Here is a 19,260-nt window from a genome sequence, read left to right as displayed (position 1 = left end):
TGTTCTGTTATTCATATAAACTTTTTATTTTAATACAAATTAAAAAAAAATAACTCGTACGAATTTAATCGTTCTGGTCATTCTTATATATTGGGTTGGTAAGAAAGTAATTTCGGTTTTCTAATGTGAAATAAAACTCAATTGTTTATTTACACGTTTATTTACGTTTATTTAAAATTACACGGAATTTGTTTCTATAGCAACCTAAAAGTATTAACTACCAAACCACAAAAGAAAAAAATTCTAACATTAACAAAAGAATAACGAAACAAACATAACGCAACATACTGGTGCAAGCCGAAATTACTTTCTTGCCAATCTAATAGTTTATTCCCTTTTATAAGAATCTCGTTAATCGGTAACTTTAATTTCGTAATTATTATCATAAAATGTTCTATCTCGATGATTTCCAACTTTTCCAATAACGTATTTTAATATTCTTTTATTTGCTATTTTTACGAGTAAATCTTAAAACGATATCAAAGAAAATCATTCGAGTTTAAAGATCATAGATATGCAGAGGATAGTAAATAATAATCGTTTATAAGTTTGTAAAATCTGCATTTATAAAGAATATATTATACTATTACATATATATTTATATATATTAGGTTTATTTCTCATTTATCGCTGTTATACAGCGCAATCTTTTTTATTGGTTAACCTTAATGGATTCAGTAGCTACGTAAAGCGGTTTACGAGATTGGCCTTCTAGTAGCTAAGCTTCAAGCAAAGTTACGACTAAATTAAGATTAACACTGGAATATAAAGCAAGAAAGAAAAAGACGTTCCGTCTCTCTTCACATTATACGTGTCACCTAACCTTTTACCAAAATTCTTTCCATAAACGAAATAAAACAGAAAAAAAAACAAAAATTATACGCTTTTATTCATTCAATCAATATTTAAATAATAATGGACTTGATATATTACATTAATTATAAATAATATTGATTTGCTAGTATATGTTAAAATAGATATGAGAAGGTGGGTTGTTATCGTGTCAGAGTTACAAAGTAAAAACAAAATTCAATCAAACAAAAAAGGGTTTTGTAATAATATATTTTCGTGAAATGACATTTGTCCTTTAAAATAAAAAGAGAGAGAAAGAGAGAAAGAGAGAGGGAGAGAGAGAGAGAGAGAGAGAGAGAGAGAAAAACAAGAAGCAAAAAAAAAAATAAAAACAAATAAAGAAATAGCGATTTTCTCACGTGTTCGACACAGTTGCGACCAGTAAAATACAACGTCAGGTTTTCCAAGAAAATATACCAGTATATCTTGCTACGAATTCGTTGTTATTCGTGCCAAGTAAGAAGAGATTCGTGAAGTGCCATCAAATTCTAATATATTCAACACTTTATTTATTTATCTTACAATCTAACATATTATGATTACATCCTCCTCGATTATTCGATTTTACATCTTTATCCTTCGACTTTTTTTTTGTCTTTTTCTCTTTTTTGGTTACCTTCGAAGTATTTATAGCATTTCGAAAACATTTTACATTTCCCCCTCCTCACTGGCCATGTTATTCGATAAGATAATTATTTTGGGGTGATCGGTATGATAAAAATAAAAATAAAAAGAAATTGAAATTCCGTCAAAACGAAAATAAAAAATAAAAAAAAATTATTAGGATCATTTTTCCGTTCATCTACTACTTTATGAATCAAAGAAAGAAGGATAGGAAAAAGAGTAAAAAAAAGTTTATTCAGCTTTTTCTTTTCTTTTTACGTTTTATCCTTGTTCAATCGAGTTTCACTCTAATTTTTCTGGTGGAACTTCAATGAAGCGAATACTCGCCTCGTTTTCGTTCTCTCGTTCATTCGTTTTCATTCGCATCAATGCTCCTATGCTTCGTCATTCTCTTTCTTTATCTTTTTTTTTTAATGTTTGATGTGGAAGTGGGGGGGGGGGGGAGGATAGATCTCCAAAAACGCCGAGTTAAAGCTTTGTTCACGATGATGGATGAAATACAGTACTAGTAAGAGTGAAAGATGCTTTTTTCGAAAAATATTGTAACATGTGTATGTATGTGTGTATGTTTATGTTTGTATATATATTTACATGGATATGGAAGAAGTGACGACTTTCCACGGGCTTTCAACGCTTTTTACATAAGCTGAGAAACACGTTGAAAACATTTCAATACGCTTTGTGTGTACCAAGTATGAATAAAAGCTTTCGTCATTGACTACGTAATGTTTAATAACAGTATATATTTAAATACAAAATTAACAAAAATATAAAAAATATATGATGATAATAATATACACGAATAAGTGTAATTATTATTAAAATTTTATTTGTATTTTTTTAAAGTGTGTAAAATTATCTCGAGAGAACCAAAATTATAATATAAATTATTACAAAAATTAAAAAAATTTTTTAAATGACAAATTTTGGATAAACATCTACTATATATATATTAACTACTAATTAATTATATATGTATTTATATATTTTTAAATATATTAATTATATATTTAATTAAATATATAAATTATACATTTTTAACTATATAATTATAATACTAATTTATTATAATATATATATACTCGATTAGTGTAAAATGCAAGATTTGTCTGTTATCTTTATAATTATTATACTTATTCGTGTTAACTATGCATTTAGTACGCATGCATAGTATATATATATATACTTGTACATCAAAGCAGACCTGCTTCGAGACTTTCTACATAACTTTGAATGTCGTTCAATCGTGATAACAGCGGAAACGAGATAAAAATAATGAGCATCTAGTTGCACGTTCCTTTATCTTAATTATTTTTTTTCTCACTACTTAAGAATTTTAAAAGATTTGTTCTCCATTTTCATTTGGGATTCCAATTAACTTACACAAAAAAACTAAATTATTCAACATATAAATATTCCTTTTCATAGAAGAAATTATTTACCGCTTTTAAGAGCAATAAATCATTCCCTTTATATTTAATTATCAAATATCATCCTTAACACAATTATTAATGAGGTAAAAAAGAAAAATAATGATTAGAAAGATAAATAATATTTTCAATAGAAATAATTTACTGGTAACATATACAAAAAAAGAAAGAAAAAAGAAGAAAAAACAACAAGCAAATAAAGTATAACAAATTTAAACAAAAAAATATTCAATCTTATAGAAATAAATAATCAAATGCAAAAAATAAATAATCCTTAACATATGATATTTAGTTCATACTAAAAATAATAGGAAAAAAGGGGGGGAAAAGAAAAGAAAAAAAATTTGATGATTCATTTTTTTCAACCCCCAAAATACCCACGAAAATACAAATACATTAATAATTTGTACAAATATTTGAGGAATTCATCGAAATTCTTTCTTCCCCTCGCTCCCATCTCTTTTTCCTTTTATTTAGTTGTTTTCAGATCCTCTCCCTCAGAATTTTGTAGGTCCCTCTCTCAGGAGGGCGTTTTCCACACACGATGACGCGGTGACCTCGCTCCGTATCCTCCCCCTCCCCTTGTTCACTTCTTCGTCACACCCATGCCTCAACACACACGCTTTCATTCGAGTGCGTCAGAGATGACGTCACGTAACTAAGCAACCGCACCCTTGCGGCTCCGCAAAGACCCATTTTTTCACCCTTCCTCCTACCGTAGCTTTACTACTCTCGTCCTTCGTTCTTCGTTCTTCGTCGTCCTTCGTCCTTCATCCCTTAGTGCCACGCGTTTTCGTTATTTCCTTTGTTACATTCTGTTTGGAACGTTAATTAGAAAGGAAGAGTATGGGTTTGCCATTTCCTCTCTGGTTAATACTTCAAGATTACTATCATTTTTTCTTTCTTTTATGTTTTTCATTCATTCATTCATTCATTCATTTATTCATTTGTTATATATTTCAATGAAATAATTTTACTAATTAGATTTATTCAAATTATTAAAAACAATTTGTTTTGTTTTTTCTGTTTTTTTTTTTTTTTTTTTTTTTAATTATAATTATTATTTCATTAATCAATCAAATAAGTATTATTTAATTTATTACTGATCGAAGTACTTTTCAATTTAAATATTTATAGGGAATATTTTTTTCGTTGGATTTCATTTCATTCATAATGATTAAAAAATCATTCTCTTGAAGCGTGCATAATTACACAAGATGATAACGTCACCAAAGTACTTTGAAAAGAAAATGATTAAGAGAATCTATAAATGCGATAATAATTTGTAGAAAGGATTAAACAAATGCCTGTACAGTTGAGAGGGGGTGAGTTGTTAGGGGAGATATAACAGAAATATTTATTAGAGGAATAAACCATTAACGCGAGAGAAAGAATATAAGGAAAGAATTTGTTTCATTCAATATTCCTTATACCATGAGCTCTTTGATAAAAAAAATAAATAAAATTAAATTGAAATAAAAAATAAAAGTAAAAGAGAGAAAGAGAAAGAGAGAGAAATAAAGAAAGAAAATAAAATACAAGAAAAATAGAAGAAAAAGAATCCTTTTAATAAAAATCTTACTATCTTTCTCTTTCTCTCTCTCTTTTTCGAAGCTTTTCAACGATTCGAGTAAAGTCGGAGTTGGTAGAAGAACCGAAAGGACAGATGATACCATCGAGACGTAACAAAGTTGGTATTCTCTCTTGCTTTTGTTCAAAGAATTCGAGCGAATATTCCTTTAGAAAAAACGTAAAGAGAGAGAAAGGGAAAGAAGAAGTTCGGTATGAAGAAAATTTCCAATGAAGCGAAAAAAGCAGAGAAAAAGAGAAAGAGAAAAAAAGAAAGAAAGATCTTTCGAAATTATGAGACACGATATACATAGGTTTGCTACATGGGGAGTATAGCAGCATGAAATCTCCTTCCTGCTGTTTGTGAAAATAATCTCGTTGAAAGATACCTTAGTGTAATAACTATTTTGAGATAAGTGACTTTATATAAGTAAGTACTTATAGAATAATGGATGGAAGTAGAAAGATAGAAAGACAGAAATAAGAGACAGAGATACTAATCACATTTGATGATGTTTAGAAGAGAAAGACATAGAACATATTTTATTGAATCGGCAGATAAATAATGTTGCAATTTTTAATTTGACAAAATAGTAATAAAATAATATTAACCTCTTATCGGTCGTAAATCACGTAGGAAATTATTTACAAATAATAAAAGTATGTTATTAATAATTAAATAATTACATAATTTTTATAAATAATAATATTATAATATTAATTAATAAAATTAAAAAATAATAATTTAATTAAATAATTAAAAATAATATTCATTATCATATATTATTACAAATAATAAAAGTATGTTATTAATAATTAAATAATTAAATAATTTCATATATTTGTAGTACTCTTTCTACAAAAAGAAAATAAATAATTTCTAATAAATAATAAGTTATTTTTATAATACTGAACAACTTTGTTAAATATTTACCGAAATTACTTCTAACTTAGTGAGAATCATAAATATATAATAAAAATCTGACGAGGGTTAATATTAATATTATTTTGATATAAGATATTCAAATATATTTTTTTATTTTATTAACGAACTAACTAAAAAATCAAATAATTTGTCAGTAAAATAATATTCGGATAAAAAGATTTGTTTCTTTTTTTTTAAACCGGAGATATCAAATTTAGTTTTCTTTATAAATGTAAAATATAAAAAGTATGTATAACTCATTAATTAATATTAAGATATATGTAATCAAATTTATTTTTATATATATAACAATTTTCTCAATAAAACAATATCATGGAAAATTATTTTTTTATTTAAATATAAAATATCAGTATTACGAGATAAAAAATGTATTTATATTTAGATGTTTTGTCATGTTAGTTATACACATATTTCATCTTTTTTTCTCTCTATTTAAATTTCTTTCTTTTTTCTTTTTACCCCCAATATGACAATTAAATGTCATCTAATAACGTACCAAGAAAATGACATTAACGTTACAAAGGTGACAGGGGGTTCATATCGTTAATTAAAGTACGTGATTTCTCGTGTCTACGATGACGTTTTTTCGATCAATGAACATCTTCAGATCCATTAGAGAAATAGAACTCTTATTTAACTTCCGATCAATGCCAATAAAATAAGTAAGTTTGTTTAAAATTAGAATAAAATGACAATGTTACGAGAAAACCAAATATATTTTTTTATTTTCCTATGGAGATAATATCAATGTTAATTAAAAGTTCGATTCGATCAGATCGAATAGAAAGAAGTTGAAGAAGTAAAAGAGAATTCTACTTTTTTAATATCTTTTTTATATCGTTTCTTTTTTTTGTTCTTTTTCTTTTTTTTTTTTTTTGTATCGACAAGAGTAACTTCAAAGAGATTAAAATGTTGAATTAGAATAATATTCCATTTGAAAGCAGTCTTCTATATATTCTTTTCTTTTTTTTTTATCTTTGATCGATTAAATCTATCATTGAATGACGTCATAATTTCATTAATATTTTTAATCAAATATATAATCAATAATATTAATTATTATATTTTCAATTATAAAAATTATTTATATTTGTATTATATTATATATATATACATATACATATATATATATATATATATATATATATATATATATATATATATATATATATTTTTTTTTTTTTTGTAGGAAATTAACTGCTCTATAAAAATGGTGTCTTATATTTTGGCGATTAAATTAAGCGTTCAAAAGATATTCATCATCAAACTTTCATGCGTACTGATTTTTGTCTCTGAATATCTTTTGAACGCTTAATTTAATCGCCAAAACATACGACACTATTTTTATAGAGCAGTTAATTTCCTTCAAAAATTTCTATTGCGCATCTTATAATAGTCATTTATTGTCGAGTCATAAAATTCATAAACAAAAATGAAATTTGTCTAAAAATCATCAAATTTAAATCTTCAATATCATTCAAATGGTGAGGTTTACAGAAAAAGTATAAGATACCTTTTTTGTAGAGCATTAAATTTCCTACAAAATTCGTCATGAATATTTTTCTGTACAATAAATAAATAATAAGATATGAATTTTAATCTATTGAACTGAAAAAAAAATAAAAAACTGCGATGCGGAGGATCTTCCTATTAAAATTAAGAGCTCATATTGGGTGAGAATTCTTTTAAGGTGTCTAGGAACCCATTTTTGCGTGGCACTTGAAAAAAAAAAAAAAGTCATTTTTTTGACTCACCGTAATATATATATATATATTATATTCTATGTAATATGTAAGTATATACTTGATTTTTGTCTTCATTCATCTCTTCCAAGAAATTTATCTTTTATAAAGTTATTTTTTACATGAGTTTTACATAACACTCTATATGTATATACAACATATATATATAAACTATATAAAGATCAAGTTTCCAGCTTCAGGCTTTATTTCCTCAAAGAAACTCAGTACTTTTTACCTATTTCTCTCCATTCTTTCGGACGGATACAAGTGCGGAATAAACAAGAAATACTTGAGAAAATCGTAAATACTGTAAATAGTAAAAGATGAAGACAAATGGGACAAGTGAAGTAAATGAAAAAAAGAAAAAAATATTAAACGGCTTAGACATTGCAAAAATAATAAAAAAAAATTATTTCTTTACGTACTAATGAAACAATTAACAAGTAAAATGAAAGTCTTAAAAAAGATCAAATATTTTTACGTCTTATATTAATAATAATAATAATAATAATAATAATAATAATAATAATAATAATAATAATAATAATAATAATAATAATATTCTATCACTTACTATTTATTCGTTCATTATATCGAAAAAAAATAAATAAATTATTAATATGTATATGATTATTTTTCTTTAAATTTTGATCAAAAATATTAAAAAACAAAATGATTAATCCTTATAAATGAAATTCATATCCAATTTTTAAAAGCAACTAGCACTATTTGATTCTATCCAATGAAACCATTAATAAAATCTAATACATGAGAATCCTATATGTTCCCTGTACTATCGAATTTCAATTAGACAATAAAAGAGAGAGAAAGAAAAAAGAGAGATAGTATGAAAGAAAGATAAAGAAAGAGAGATCAATCTTTTAAGATGGATGCGTATGATGCTGGTATAGATATTTTATTTATCGACATTACTTTAACACGTTCGTTGATTCTATCTCTCCTATCGAACCATCCATCTCTTTTTCTCTTTAATAAAATCGAGTTGAACGTAGGAGAAAATTTCATTGCAATGGAGAGGAAAAAAAGAAAAAAGAGAAATAAAAATATCAAATTTTGCATGCTTGACGATATTTAAATGAGAATCGAATAAAATCGTTTATAGTGATCAAAATGAAATTAAACCTCAATCTATCGAATTAACAAAAAAAGAAACCCCTCGTTATATTGAGTATAATAATTAATTCAGTGTTTTTTTTTTTTTTTTTTTAATAAATTTATTATTTATCTATAAAGTAATATGATACATTTAGTTATTCTTTGGAATATTCTCAATTATTTTCGATTACTTTGATCAATCTTACAGTGTCAACTAATAAATGGAAATTCAGTTGATTTCCAATCAACTTGGAAAAAAATATTCTTTCTTAAGAAAAGAATTTTACAATAACACGTGATAGGAATTCGATGTGATAATTATCAAGATCTCTAATTAATTTTTATACCTAATATTAATTATATTAATTATAAGTTATATTATAAATAATTATATTACTTATATTAATTATAAGTTATTATATATTTATTATAATTATATATATTATATACAAATTAATATTATATTTTATATATATGATATATTAATATAAATATTAATTCTTATATGTATTATATGATTCTTAAAATAAATATAGAAAATTAATATTGTTCTTTATAACAGTAAAATACATATTTGTATATATATGTGTGTATATGTGTTCGTTTGAGAAAGAAAAAAGTAAGTATTGAGTTTGAGTATTGGATACTAGGCGAAAAGCGATTTATCGCGTTCGCGTGACTATTTGTTCGAAAAAGTCAGTATTCCCAGATGACAATATAGAGTTCGTCTATTCGAATCAGTTATGTCTAAAGATGAAGAAGAAGAAAAAAAAGAAATAGAAGAAATAGAAGAAATAGAAGTAGAAGAAGAAGTAGAAGATGGTTATAGTATTTTCTCTTCGGATATAATATTTCGCGCTATATTCTCTTATTATAGATAAATTCTACGAATCTGTGATAGATAAGGATAGTAAATGGGAAATAGGAAATAGGAAATAAGATAGGATAGAGAAATAGAAAGAGAAAAATAGTGAAAACGTTTATTTGCTTACTCGTCGGGGGTGCATCGGTCTTATCCATCTCTCTTATCCAAGCTTATTCAAGGAAATCCATCGAGAAAAGCTACGTAGAAGCTTGGCAAGTAAATCTTTATGCCTCTCTGGAGACCACGAGAAAAAGTACCTACGCAAAGATACCAACACAACAAGCAAGGACCCACTCACTATTCTCTCTTTTGAGAGATCGATCGGTATATCGATTTTTACACCTACGTTTCTATTTCTTTTTTTTCTTTTTTTTTTTGTTTATCGGAATAGACAAAGAGATATTATAGAGATATATATATATATATATAAATAAAAAAAACGTAAGGAACAAAGTTTTATAGCGTAGGAGAAAAGAAACCAATAAAAATTCTTTGTAAACTACACAATCCTACGTTATGTTTAATATTAACTTTATAAATATATACTCAATAATATACAACGGGGGCTATAAAAAGTTTAAATATATTTTTTATATACGTATTTTTATGTATAGAATATAAAAAATATTTTTATAGTATTTTATATGATATTATTGAGTTGTTAGAAAATTTCATACTGATTTGTATTCCTGGTATACTGAAATTAGGATACTGTAAATCATATTACATACAATAACAAATTCAACTTGTAACAAATGTAAAAACCTTCTCATTGCTAAATTTACCATCAATAAAACATTACAAAAAAAAGTGATTTATAAATAATATTCAACGATATGAAATTATATTGAATAATAATGAAATATTTACATATTTATAAATCGTAACGATTAACATTTTCCAGTTGATTTAACATTAATATAAAATATTCATATTTATATATTATAAACACGTATTTCTCATATATTTATAATTTTCAAATATTTCCTTTAATTTTATCACCGAATAAATGAGGGATGAAATAAATAAAAAAGAAAAAGAAAAAAAAAAGAAAGAAATTAAAAACATGAACGTTCATTTACATCAATCTCATTTACATTTACACGAACTTTTACGTTAAATATATATTTGTATATATATTTTTGATGAATACTAAATATGTTATCAATACTTTGTCTTGTACACATATTTAAAAAACAATATTCTATACATATATACATGTTTAATATATAGGAAAACGTATTATATATCGGATGGTGTATTCAAAGGGAATAGACGATCGATCGTATTCTTTACTTCTCCTTCCTTCCTTCCTTCCATTCTCTACTTCAACCCCTATATTCTCTTTCTATCTGTCTACTACCCCTGTCCTCTTCCCTCATTCTCTCAATTTCTCTTTGATTCTCTCTATCTCTTTCACTCTTAAATAACTGGTAAAACATTCTAGTTGGGTTGGACTGTTAACAGATTGCATTGCTCCTAGTTACGATGTCTGGGGATCCTGGTAATACTCTGACGTCCACGGCAGTTGGCTTTATCCTTATATCATAAATATAGTATCCTATTTACCTCTTAACCCCTCCCCAACTCTTTCTTATTCTACTTCCACATCCACATTTACCTCTGTCTCTTGCTCATCCTCTTCAGTTTAAGTAGAATTTTACAAATGCAAAATAATTCCTGTATTTATTTGTTTTTATTTGTTTCCAGTTGAAATAATTTTCGCATATATATATTTTTTTTAGATTTCATTCCATATTTATTATTAATGTCACATATTAAAGTACCTTATTTTTTCTTCTTTATCTGTTATATTTTATACGCGTATTTTCACATACTCCATTTATTTATTTTTTTTATTAACTATTCACAAATTCGTGCATTAATGTTAAGCTTTTTTTTTATTCGTCATATTTCATTCAGAAATGTAAATGATATCTGTTTCATCTTTTTACGTATTCGTAAATTTAAATAATTATTTATTAATTATTATTCTTAATTCATTGTGAAACAAATGTATTTTTATTATTAAAAAATATGTTCGATATTTCAATGGTTTCTTTTGAAAGGAAGGAGATAAGATTATAGGACTTTTCTACTCGAACAATACAAGAAAGGTCATTATTCGGAAAATAGTTCAATGGATTGGTTTAATGGTTAAAGTTTAAAACGCGTGCCAAGTGAAACATATGTCTTGTGTTTATATTCGATACTATAACTGTATATACATAGTACTAGAACGATATTAAATCATTCTCGATAGTAATAGAGAGAGCAATAGAGAGAGAGAATGAATGAATTAGCGGAAATAAAAATCAAATTTGTTTCAACACTTTTACTATTTCAAATAGAGACCGAATTTTTCTCATTCAATTCAAATTTATATACGATAAATGTCATTTAAAATAAAATAAAAATATATAATAAAATAGAATTGTTTATTTGTCGACAATTTAAATTTTTGTCAAAAGTAATACTACTGCAATATATTTTTTTTTAAAGAAAATTCTTACTCGACTCGCATTTATGTATAATAAAAGTCATTCTAAAACAAAAACAAATAATAAATTTTAAATAAAGTAAAATAATATAAAGTTATCGTTGAGTATTTGGCATGTAATAAATTTATATGTAAAACAAAAAACTGTCAAGTATTATTCCACTGCATTTTGATAATATACAACACAATATGGCATATAAAAAACAAAATTATGACTTGATTCAAATTTATGTACAATAAAAGTCATTTAGAATAAAAAATCAAAATATGTATATACTCAAACTAAAATAATATGATATATATATATATATCATATCATTATATAACGATTTATTCGCAATCGGATTTATAATAATTTTACAATTAAAAGCAAAAAATTGTCCAGCAGAAAAATATAACAAAGTACACAGAAAAATAAAAAAAGGAAGAGAAAGAAAATGAAACAAATTTCGTGACGGGAAGAGTAAATAAAAAAAAAAAGAAAAAGAATTAATTAGATACGGTGGTCGCACCCATGTGTGTCGCAAAACTGCGATATGATAATTAAGAGAAAGCGAGTTTGCGTTTTCATAATTCGAGCCATATTTATTTTTCCGAATATAACGACAATTTGAAAAAGTAAGAGAAAGAGAGAAAGAGAGAGAAATAAAAAATAAAAGGAGAAGATAAACGGACCGTCCGATAAAATAAAAAATAAAAAAATAAAAATATTTTGACATTAACTTTTTAACTTTTACGATAGTCCTAACATTTCATTTCCATTAAATTCCATTCTAACGCTTTTCAATTGTCATTCATAACGTTTGTGTATATATATACACGCAAATATATATACACATACAAATATACATATATTCTTTACAATGGCTGCTATATATAAAATCGATCGTGCTTCATTGCGACATCGTTTCTACTCTAATGAACTTTTCCAACCATTCGCTTGTTTCATCTCTACCTTTCCCCCCATACATCCCCTATTTTCACCCTATCTCACCCCTTATCGCCAATCCGCAATTTAAGCGAACGGAAATGGACAAGTTGTCATTTAATTGATTTCTAATGATTCGCTGTTGCCGATGTTGCTAAACGCGAACTGTTAAAAATCGAAGAACTTTTTTTTCTATTTCATATTATTATAAATGTAATATATAATTTTATTGTTTATACGAATTTTATATAATTTTTATTACAACATTTGGTTAGCCAATATAAATTCATTCTTATTTATTGGCTAACCTTATATTATTTTATATTATATTATATTTATAATATTATTAATCGTTGACATAATTGTGGGATAAATAAAAAAAAATGGGTTATTGGATTGACAGGGCCGAATACTCGGATTTGAATCTTTCGATTTTCAGAAGACTACATTTTAACCTTTGAACTATTCCATAAATTTCACGAAAGCCTATTTTTAATTCGAATCGAAGTTCTGGATCTTACGTGTGTATATATCGTAAACTATAATTATTATATATCATATTTATTATCACAAATTTAGATTATTATAGAATTTTTATTTGAAGTTTTTATGTTACATTATTTCTTTTCCTTTTTTTATATTATTTTATTTTATTTTTTAAAAGAGATAAGCCATCATCATGATTATGGTTAGAACAAAGGATGGTTATTACAAAGGTTTGTAAATTCGATATAATGTAGGATCATTCAAGCGAAATAACAAGCTCGCTCGCTCAGTTTTCACGCTAACTTTACGATCGTTAATACAACACGGTAAATTCATCCTTATCGGAAAAGATATATTATTATCTATTATACTATAAGCAATTGTATTAAAGGATTAACTTCTATCTCTTTTTTATTTATCTATCAATGTGAGTCATTCTTTATATATAAAAATTATTATATTAATTGTAAGTATAAACTTACCCCATCGGGGTGATATTTTGGTACACCGGTTGGCGTTGTGGTGTTGCCACAAAATTCCGTAAGCACATCTTGTAGCTTTCTTGATGAATCTGAAATAAATCAACAAAAAAATATTACAATTAAATATACAATATCGTAAACAATTATACATCCAATTATTTTGTAATAATTCTTACAATATTCAAAATAAAATTTAAGAATCAAAATAATTTCATCTAACAACAAAATTGAGATATACAAAAATTAAAAGTTTACAATAATTAGATTAAATTTCAATATTAATTAAAACAAAAGAAATAAGACATTTAATTTTTATTTCTTGGTCTTCGTTTAATTCACACAAACGATACATAATAACATTGATAATAAAAGAAATACAAAATAAAAAAGAAAACAAAAAACTCGATGAAACGTTTTTTTTTATCATAGAACAGTAGAATATTACATCGAAAAAATATAGAGAGAACGATAAATTGGCTAATAATAGGAGACCATTGGCCTACCGATTTACGTCATAATGCACTTAACACGGTGGATTATTTTGAAACGTGGCACACTATTTTCGGATCAATTGACGAGCTACCAACGATGGATCTTCGTCTCATAGAATGATAGACAACCTGCTTACGATTAATGTTGTCTGTTAAACAAAAGCAGGAAATTTAGTCTTACGTTTCATAACAAACGAAACTAAATCTTTATCGGGAGGGAAATATAAGAAAATTCATCTATCATAAATATAAATATAATAGATCAAACTAAAACTCAAAGTGATTTGTAAACGAAACGAGATAGCATGTTCTACGATTATTTTCTTAGAATCGTAATAGAAAATATAATTGAAATATCTATTTCAATTAATCATGTTTTGATCCACGTGAGATAATGCTTATTTTTGTTTTATAAATAAATGTTGAGTTTTATAAAATAACATAATCAAGAATATGTGACTCAACTTAAAAAAAAAAATAAAAGACACAGTTAATCTTTGTAAGATCTTTCATGTTTTAACCAAGTAAAAAATTATCGTTTAAACGTAACACATATCTATGTTTTATACATATTACATACATACTACATACTACACACATAATAAAACAAATCGGTATCTGTCACAAGTGAATGATAAAAAATAATATATAAATAAAATATAAGAGATAAACGTATTTATATTTTTCATTTTGTATATGAAACATTTCTAACCGCTTGAATTTACCAGTAATTAAAAACGATAGAAAAAAACGCACAAAGAGTGTAGGAGAGAAAAGAAACATGAATTTCTTTTTTCTCACCGTTTTTAAATCGAATTTTGACATGGAAGAATAAACACGATCGCGAATTATGCTCAAAGTAGCCGATATATTCCTTGAAAAGCATTGGAACGAAACATAAATACCGTATCACGTAGCTTGTCATTTTCAATTCATGACTTTCGTCGATTTTTACCGAAGTTGATCCAAGGATTTTTAAAGAACCGTGACTGGGTATTATATAGGACACGGTTTTCTTCACCTCGATTTATTTAAATACAAAATAAGTATTTCAAAAAAATAACTAAAGCAACACAGAACTAAAGCAAGAAAAGAAAAAAAAAGAAAAAGGAAAACGATAAGGTAATCTTATCAATGTTTATTTAATTCTATGATAAATAATATTTAAAAATAACAGAATGAATAATTTAAGATATCATTGAAAAAAAAAATATAAAATAGTACCGTAAAAATAATTTAGATGTGTATGTTTTATGCGTGCGTGCATACGTAAGTGAGTGTGTGCATTGTGTGAAAGATATATTTCCATGTATACAGGTATGCTGGAAGCAAAGCTTTGTAGTGAGCCGACACAGCAAACGAATTCCCAGCTTTCACAGACAATATCGTTGGAATTACCATAATCCGATAACCAACGAGGTGACACGTTGTGACTTTTAATTGAGACCTCGACACGCTTTTGTATCGGTAATATCATTCTACTTTGTAGTGCTAGATCTAGCCGCCATCATTTCACCTACAGTTACTTTCTCGTTACAATCATTTACAATATTTTGTTACTTACAAAAATCTGCCATTTCGAGACACTTATGTAAAATTATCTTTAGGATTTTGTTCTATCTTTTCTTCTTTTTTTTATCATTAACGATTGTTCATCTTTTGTATCCCGTAATAAAAATTCAAATAATATTTTTTTACGCGACTTATGTTGTATGTTTCATTCGAATTTCAATGTTTGATCAAAAAAGAAGAAAATGAGAATACGGACGGACGTTTATAGAATTTGAATTATGTTATTAAATTTTTTTATATATTATATTGAGAGAAATTTGAGTTAATAAAAGTGACTTGTTTTTTTGAAGTGAAAACTTCTTTAGAATGGGAGTGATTTGAAAAAAAATGAAACACGGCGCTGCGTAACGTTATGGTAAGCGGTGGCAAAACGGAAGTAAGAAGAAAAAAGAGACAAACGTATAGGATTAAGCCTGCGAGAAAATGAGACACAATAGAGTTATACAGTTTTTCCTATTCTCGGTTTCCTCCTTATGCGCTGCTTCGTAGCCCCCACTTCTGGCTACTAAGCTTTGTATATGTGTGTTTTGTGTGCGACTGCATACTACGAAGCGTGGACTCATATTATTTCGATACTAAAACTGTTTGTAGGTAGGAGCGATAGAAGAGTAGTAGAATAAGCAGAGATAAGCGTGTAGGAAGGCGAACAAAGAATAAGGTACAAACGAACCGACAGTCGAAATAAAGAAAGAAGGTGTGTGCTCTGTTTTTTTTTTTTTTTTTACCAAACGTGCCATTTCTTTTCTATTTAAAAATGTTTCTATTTTATTGAAAAATTAATATTAAATTCTTTATTTCGCAAATATTATAATAAATAATTATGAAATATATAGAATATATAACAATTGTATTGTCTGAAATATTTTACAAAAAAGAATGATTACAAGATACATCAAAGAAAAAGAATTAGAGAACACTGTAGAATACATTAAGAACAGCTGACAAATTCCATTCAAAAGCAAGTAAATTACTGTCACATTTTTATTTTGCTTCTTCATAAAATATATTTGATTCATATAGACAAAATATGTCTATTAGTTTTAATTTTTATATTTTTTTAATAAATTGATTAATTAATATTAATTTTAAATAATTATATAATAATATTATATACAAAGATTTGTATTGACCCAGGAATGCAAAAAAATTATATTATTAATTATAATATTTACGTTATAAAGAAATTTATGTTAATTTTTCAATAAAATAAAAACATTTTTAAAAGATGTTGAACGCCCAGCGTGAATCGGTGGATCTTACCACGGAGCTGAAATTTGAGACTCGTAGTATACATAGTTCGATAAGCTGAGAGAGCGATACGATTCAATGCATTTTTTAGATTTTTCGTTGTTCAGATCTTTATTTAGACGAGAGTATTTAGAAAGATAAATTTGTGATCAAAAGAATAAAGACGAGATATGTTATAAATAATAAGGTTCTCGAGACAGAGAGAGAAATGTGGCAGGCTATGGAATTGAAAAAGTATTTCTCGAAAAGATCTCTATTAGATCTCTCATTACATCTGTACTAGTATCTTTGTTCAGTCTAGCAGTATTTTCCATATATTTTTTGTAACATCTTTATTTCGTCATTCCTAAACTGTTTGTTAAACAGCGCAAAAATGTAGATGAAAACGAGAAATTAAAAATCATCCTAATAAATAAAATTTTATACTTGAGTTAAACAAAAAAATATTCTATATTTACTTATTTTAAGACAAATTATACTTCCCTCGATAAGCATCCTACGATTTTGGTGCTATCTATGACTATTGCATTCAGCATTCCATTTTTATTGCTTGAATTTGGAAAAGTGTACTTTTTATCAACTATTCAACCCAGAGACCATACCGGTGCCCTTTGCTATATATGATAATAATACTATATTAAATAAATCCTACAATTATCTTACTCTTGAAACTGTGCATATGTCTCATTCTCTCGAAACTTAGTTTTTTGAAGGTTTCACTTCTAATACGTGTGATCTGCACACATGATCTTTTTTTTATTATTTCGATATCACATAGGCTCGTTAGTATTGCTTTCTTTTTCTCCTTCTTTTAATGAAAGTTATAAACACACATTTTCTAAAATTGAGATTTTATTTTACACGATGATTAAATTTGTTTTATTTTATTCGTAAAAAATATGTTCGAAGAAATTCGTCTGTGTATGAAACGTGAAGCAAAAAGATTCGTATAAAATTGAATTTATTTTGTATTATTTTTTTTTTTTCAATTTTCACAAATTTGAATGTATACTTACAAGCTGCGAAATCCTGGAGCTGTTGAAATTCTGTGGGCGAGAGTTTATCCCACTGAAAGGCCATCATTAGTAATCTTTTCTTCGATATACCTCGGGACGAACGCCCGGACGGTGATCACCTTTGAGATTCATCACCTAAAACCAAATTTTAAGAAAAATAAATATAAACAATTTGAATAATTACAAATGATCTCGATCTTCTATTCCTTTCATTTTTGAACGAAAATTTAAACAAAATTCCATAGAATACATTTTATTCAGTTATATTTAAAAGATATTTAAACAATTATTTATTTTCATTTATCATCGCGAAAATAATTTAATCTATACAAAATAATATTGCAAACAAATTTTAAATAAAAAAAAACCCTAGAAGAGAAATCAAATGAATCATTTTGTAATTACCCTTATAATTAATATTCATTCGAATTAAAATCGTATCGATGTTAAACATCGATCAATGTTAGATTTATCATCACAAATATTCCAAATTCTATAATAGATTTTATTTTAATGATAAAAAAAACATTTAATGCGTTTAAAAAAACATTTATATAAATTTATTATATTTTTCACGTAATTATTTGATCATCATCATTTATTCGAATTATAATCGCATTAATTTCTGATATCGATTTATTATCTCATTGTCAAACATTCGAAACTAATAAATTAAAAATAAATAAATAAATAAAAAAAAAAAAATACAAAAAAGAGAGAGAAAAAGAATAAAAAGGGAAATAGAAGAGAAAAGATAAATCGAGTGAATAAAAGAATCAACGATTTCATTTTGACGTAGGATAAAAAGGGAATTCTCGAAATAAAGGGAAAGTGTATTACGGTAGTAGTAGTAGTAGCAGTAGTAGTAGTAGTGTAATAATAGTTGTATTGGAATAGAACGATCAGTCGAGTTAACGTGGATGGCAAACTAAATACAAGTAGAAAATACTTCTTATCGTAAAGAACGTAAAAAAAAAAACAAAATAAAAAAAATAAGATAAGAAAAAAAAGAAAAAATGCAAGACCGTATCTCTGAGTACACACCGGTCGCGTTAAAATGTTTTTGCAAGTATTTCTTTGCGTCGCTGGTAAAGCTATCGATTCGATTTTGCCAGTTTGAACAAACGAAACGATAAATATTCTCGGAAATACTAGCTACAATTACCAATCTCGCTCGAGTGAAGCAATAAAATCACCAACAATGGATATACACGAGACAAAAGAGTACGGAAAAAAAGAGAGAAAAGAGAGATTGTATCAAAATTTTAAATAAAAAAATAAAAAATTTATGTGAAACCCGACGACAATTTGCGTAAGAATTAAAAAATTGTTTCAATCTCGGTTTGAGAATTATTATTAAAATCGAAATGTCAAATGGACAGATAAACGACAA

At 26.1% G+C, this 19,260-nt stretch overlaps 1 protein-coding gene across 1 annotated transcript in view; it reads right to left on the bottom strand.

Annotated features, from left to right (window-relative positions):
• The window catches only part of Dgk (diacyl glycerol kinase 1), a 98,195-nt gene that overhangs the window by 36,075 nt on the left and 42,860 nt on the right, over positions 1-19,260 (bottom strand). The window contains exons 3-4 of the mRNA XM_015334993.2: positions 17,868-18,002; positions 13,541-13,629 (exon numbers count right to left, since the gene is read on the bottom strand). Of these exons, the coding sequence (XP_015190479.1) occupies positions 13,541-13,629; positions 17,868-17,934 (156 nt within the window). The 5' untranslated portion in view covers positions 17,935-18,002. The remainder of the gene's footprint in view (positions 1-13,540; positions 13,630-17,867; positions 18,003-19,260) is intronic.

Source organism: Polistes dominula, unplaced genomic scaffold, assembly GCF_049000335.1.
Source record: "Polistes dominula isolate Pdom_NZ unplaced genomic scaffold, Pdom_raw_medaka contig_31, whole genome shotgun sequence".
In the NCBI taxonomy this organism is placed as follows: domain Eukaryota; kingdom Metazoa; phylum Arthropoda; class Insecta; order Hymenoptera; family Vespidae; genus Polistes; species Polistes dominula.
Note: the sequence above shows the minus strand (reverse complement) of the source record. Positions and strands in the feature narration are given on the sequence as shown.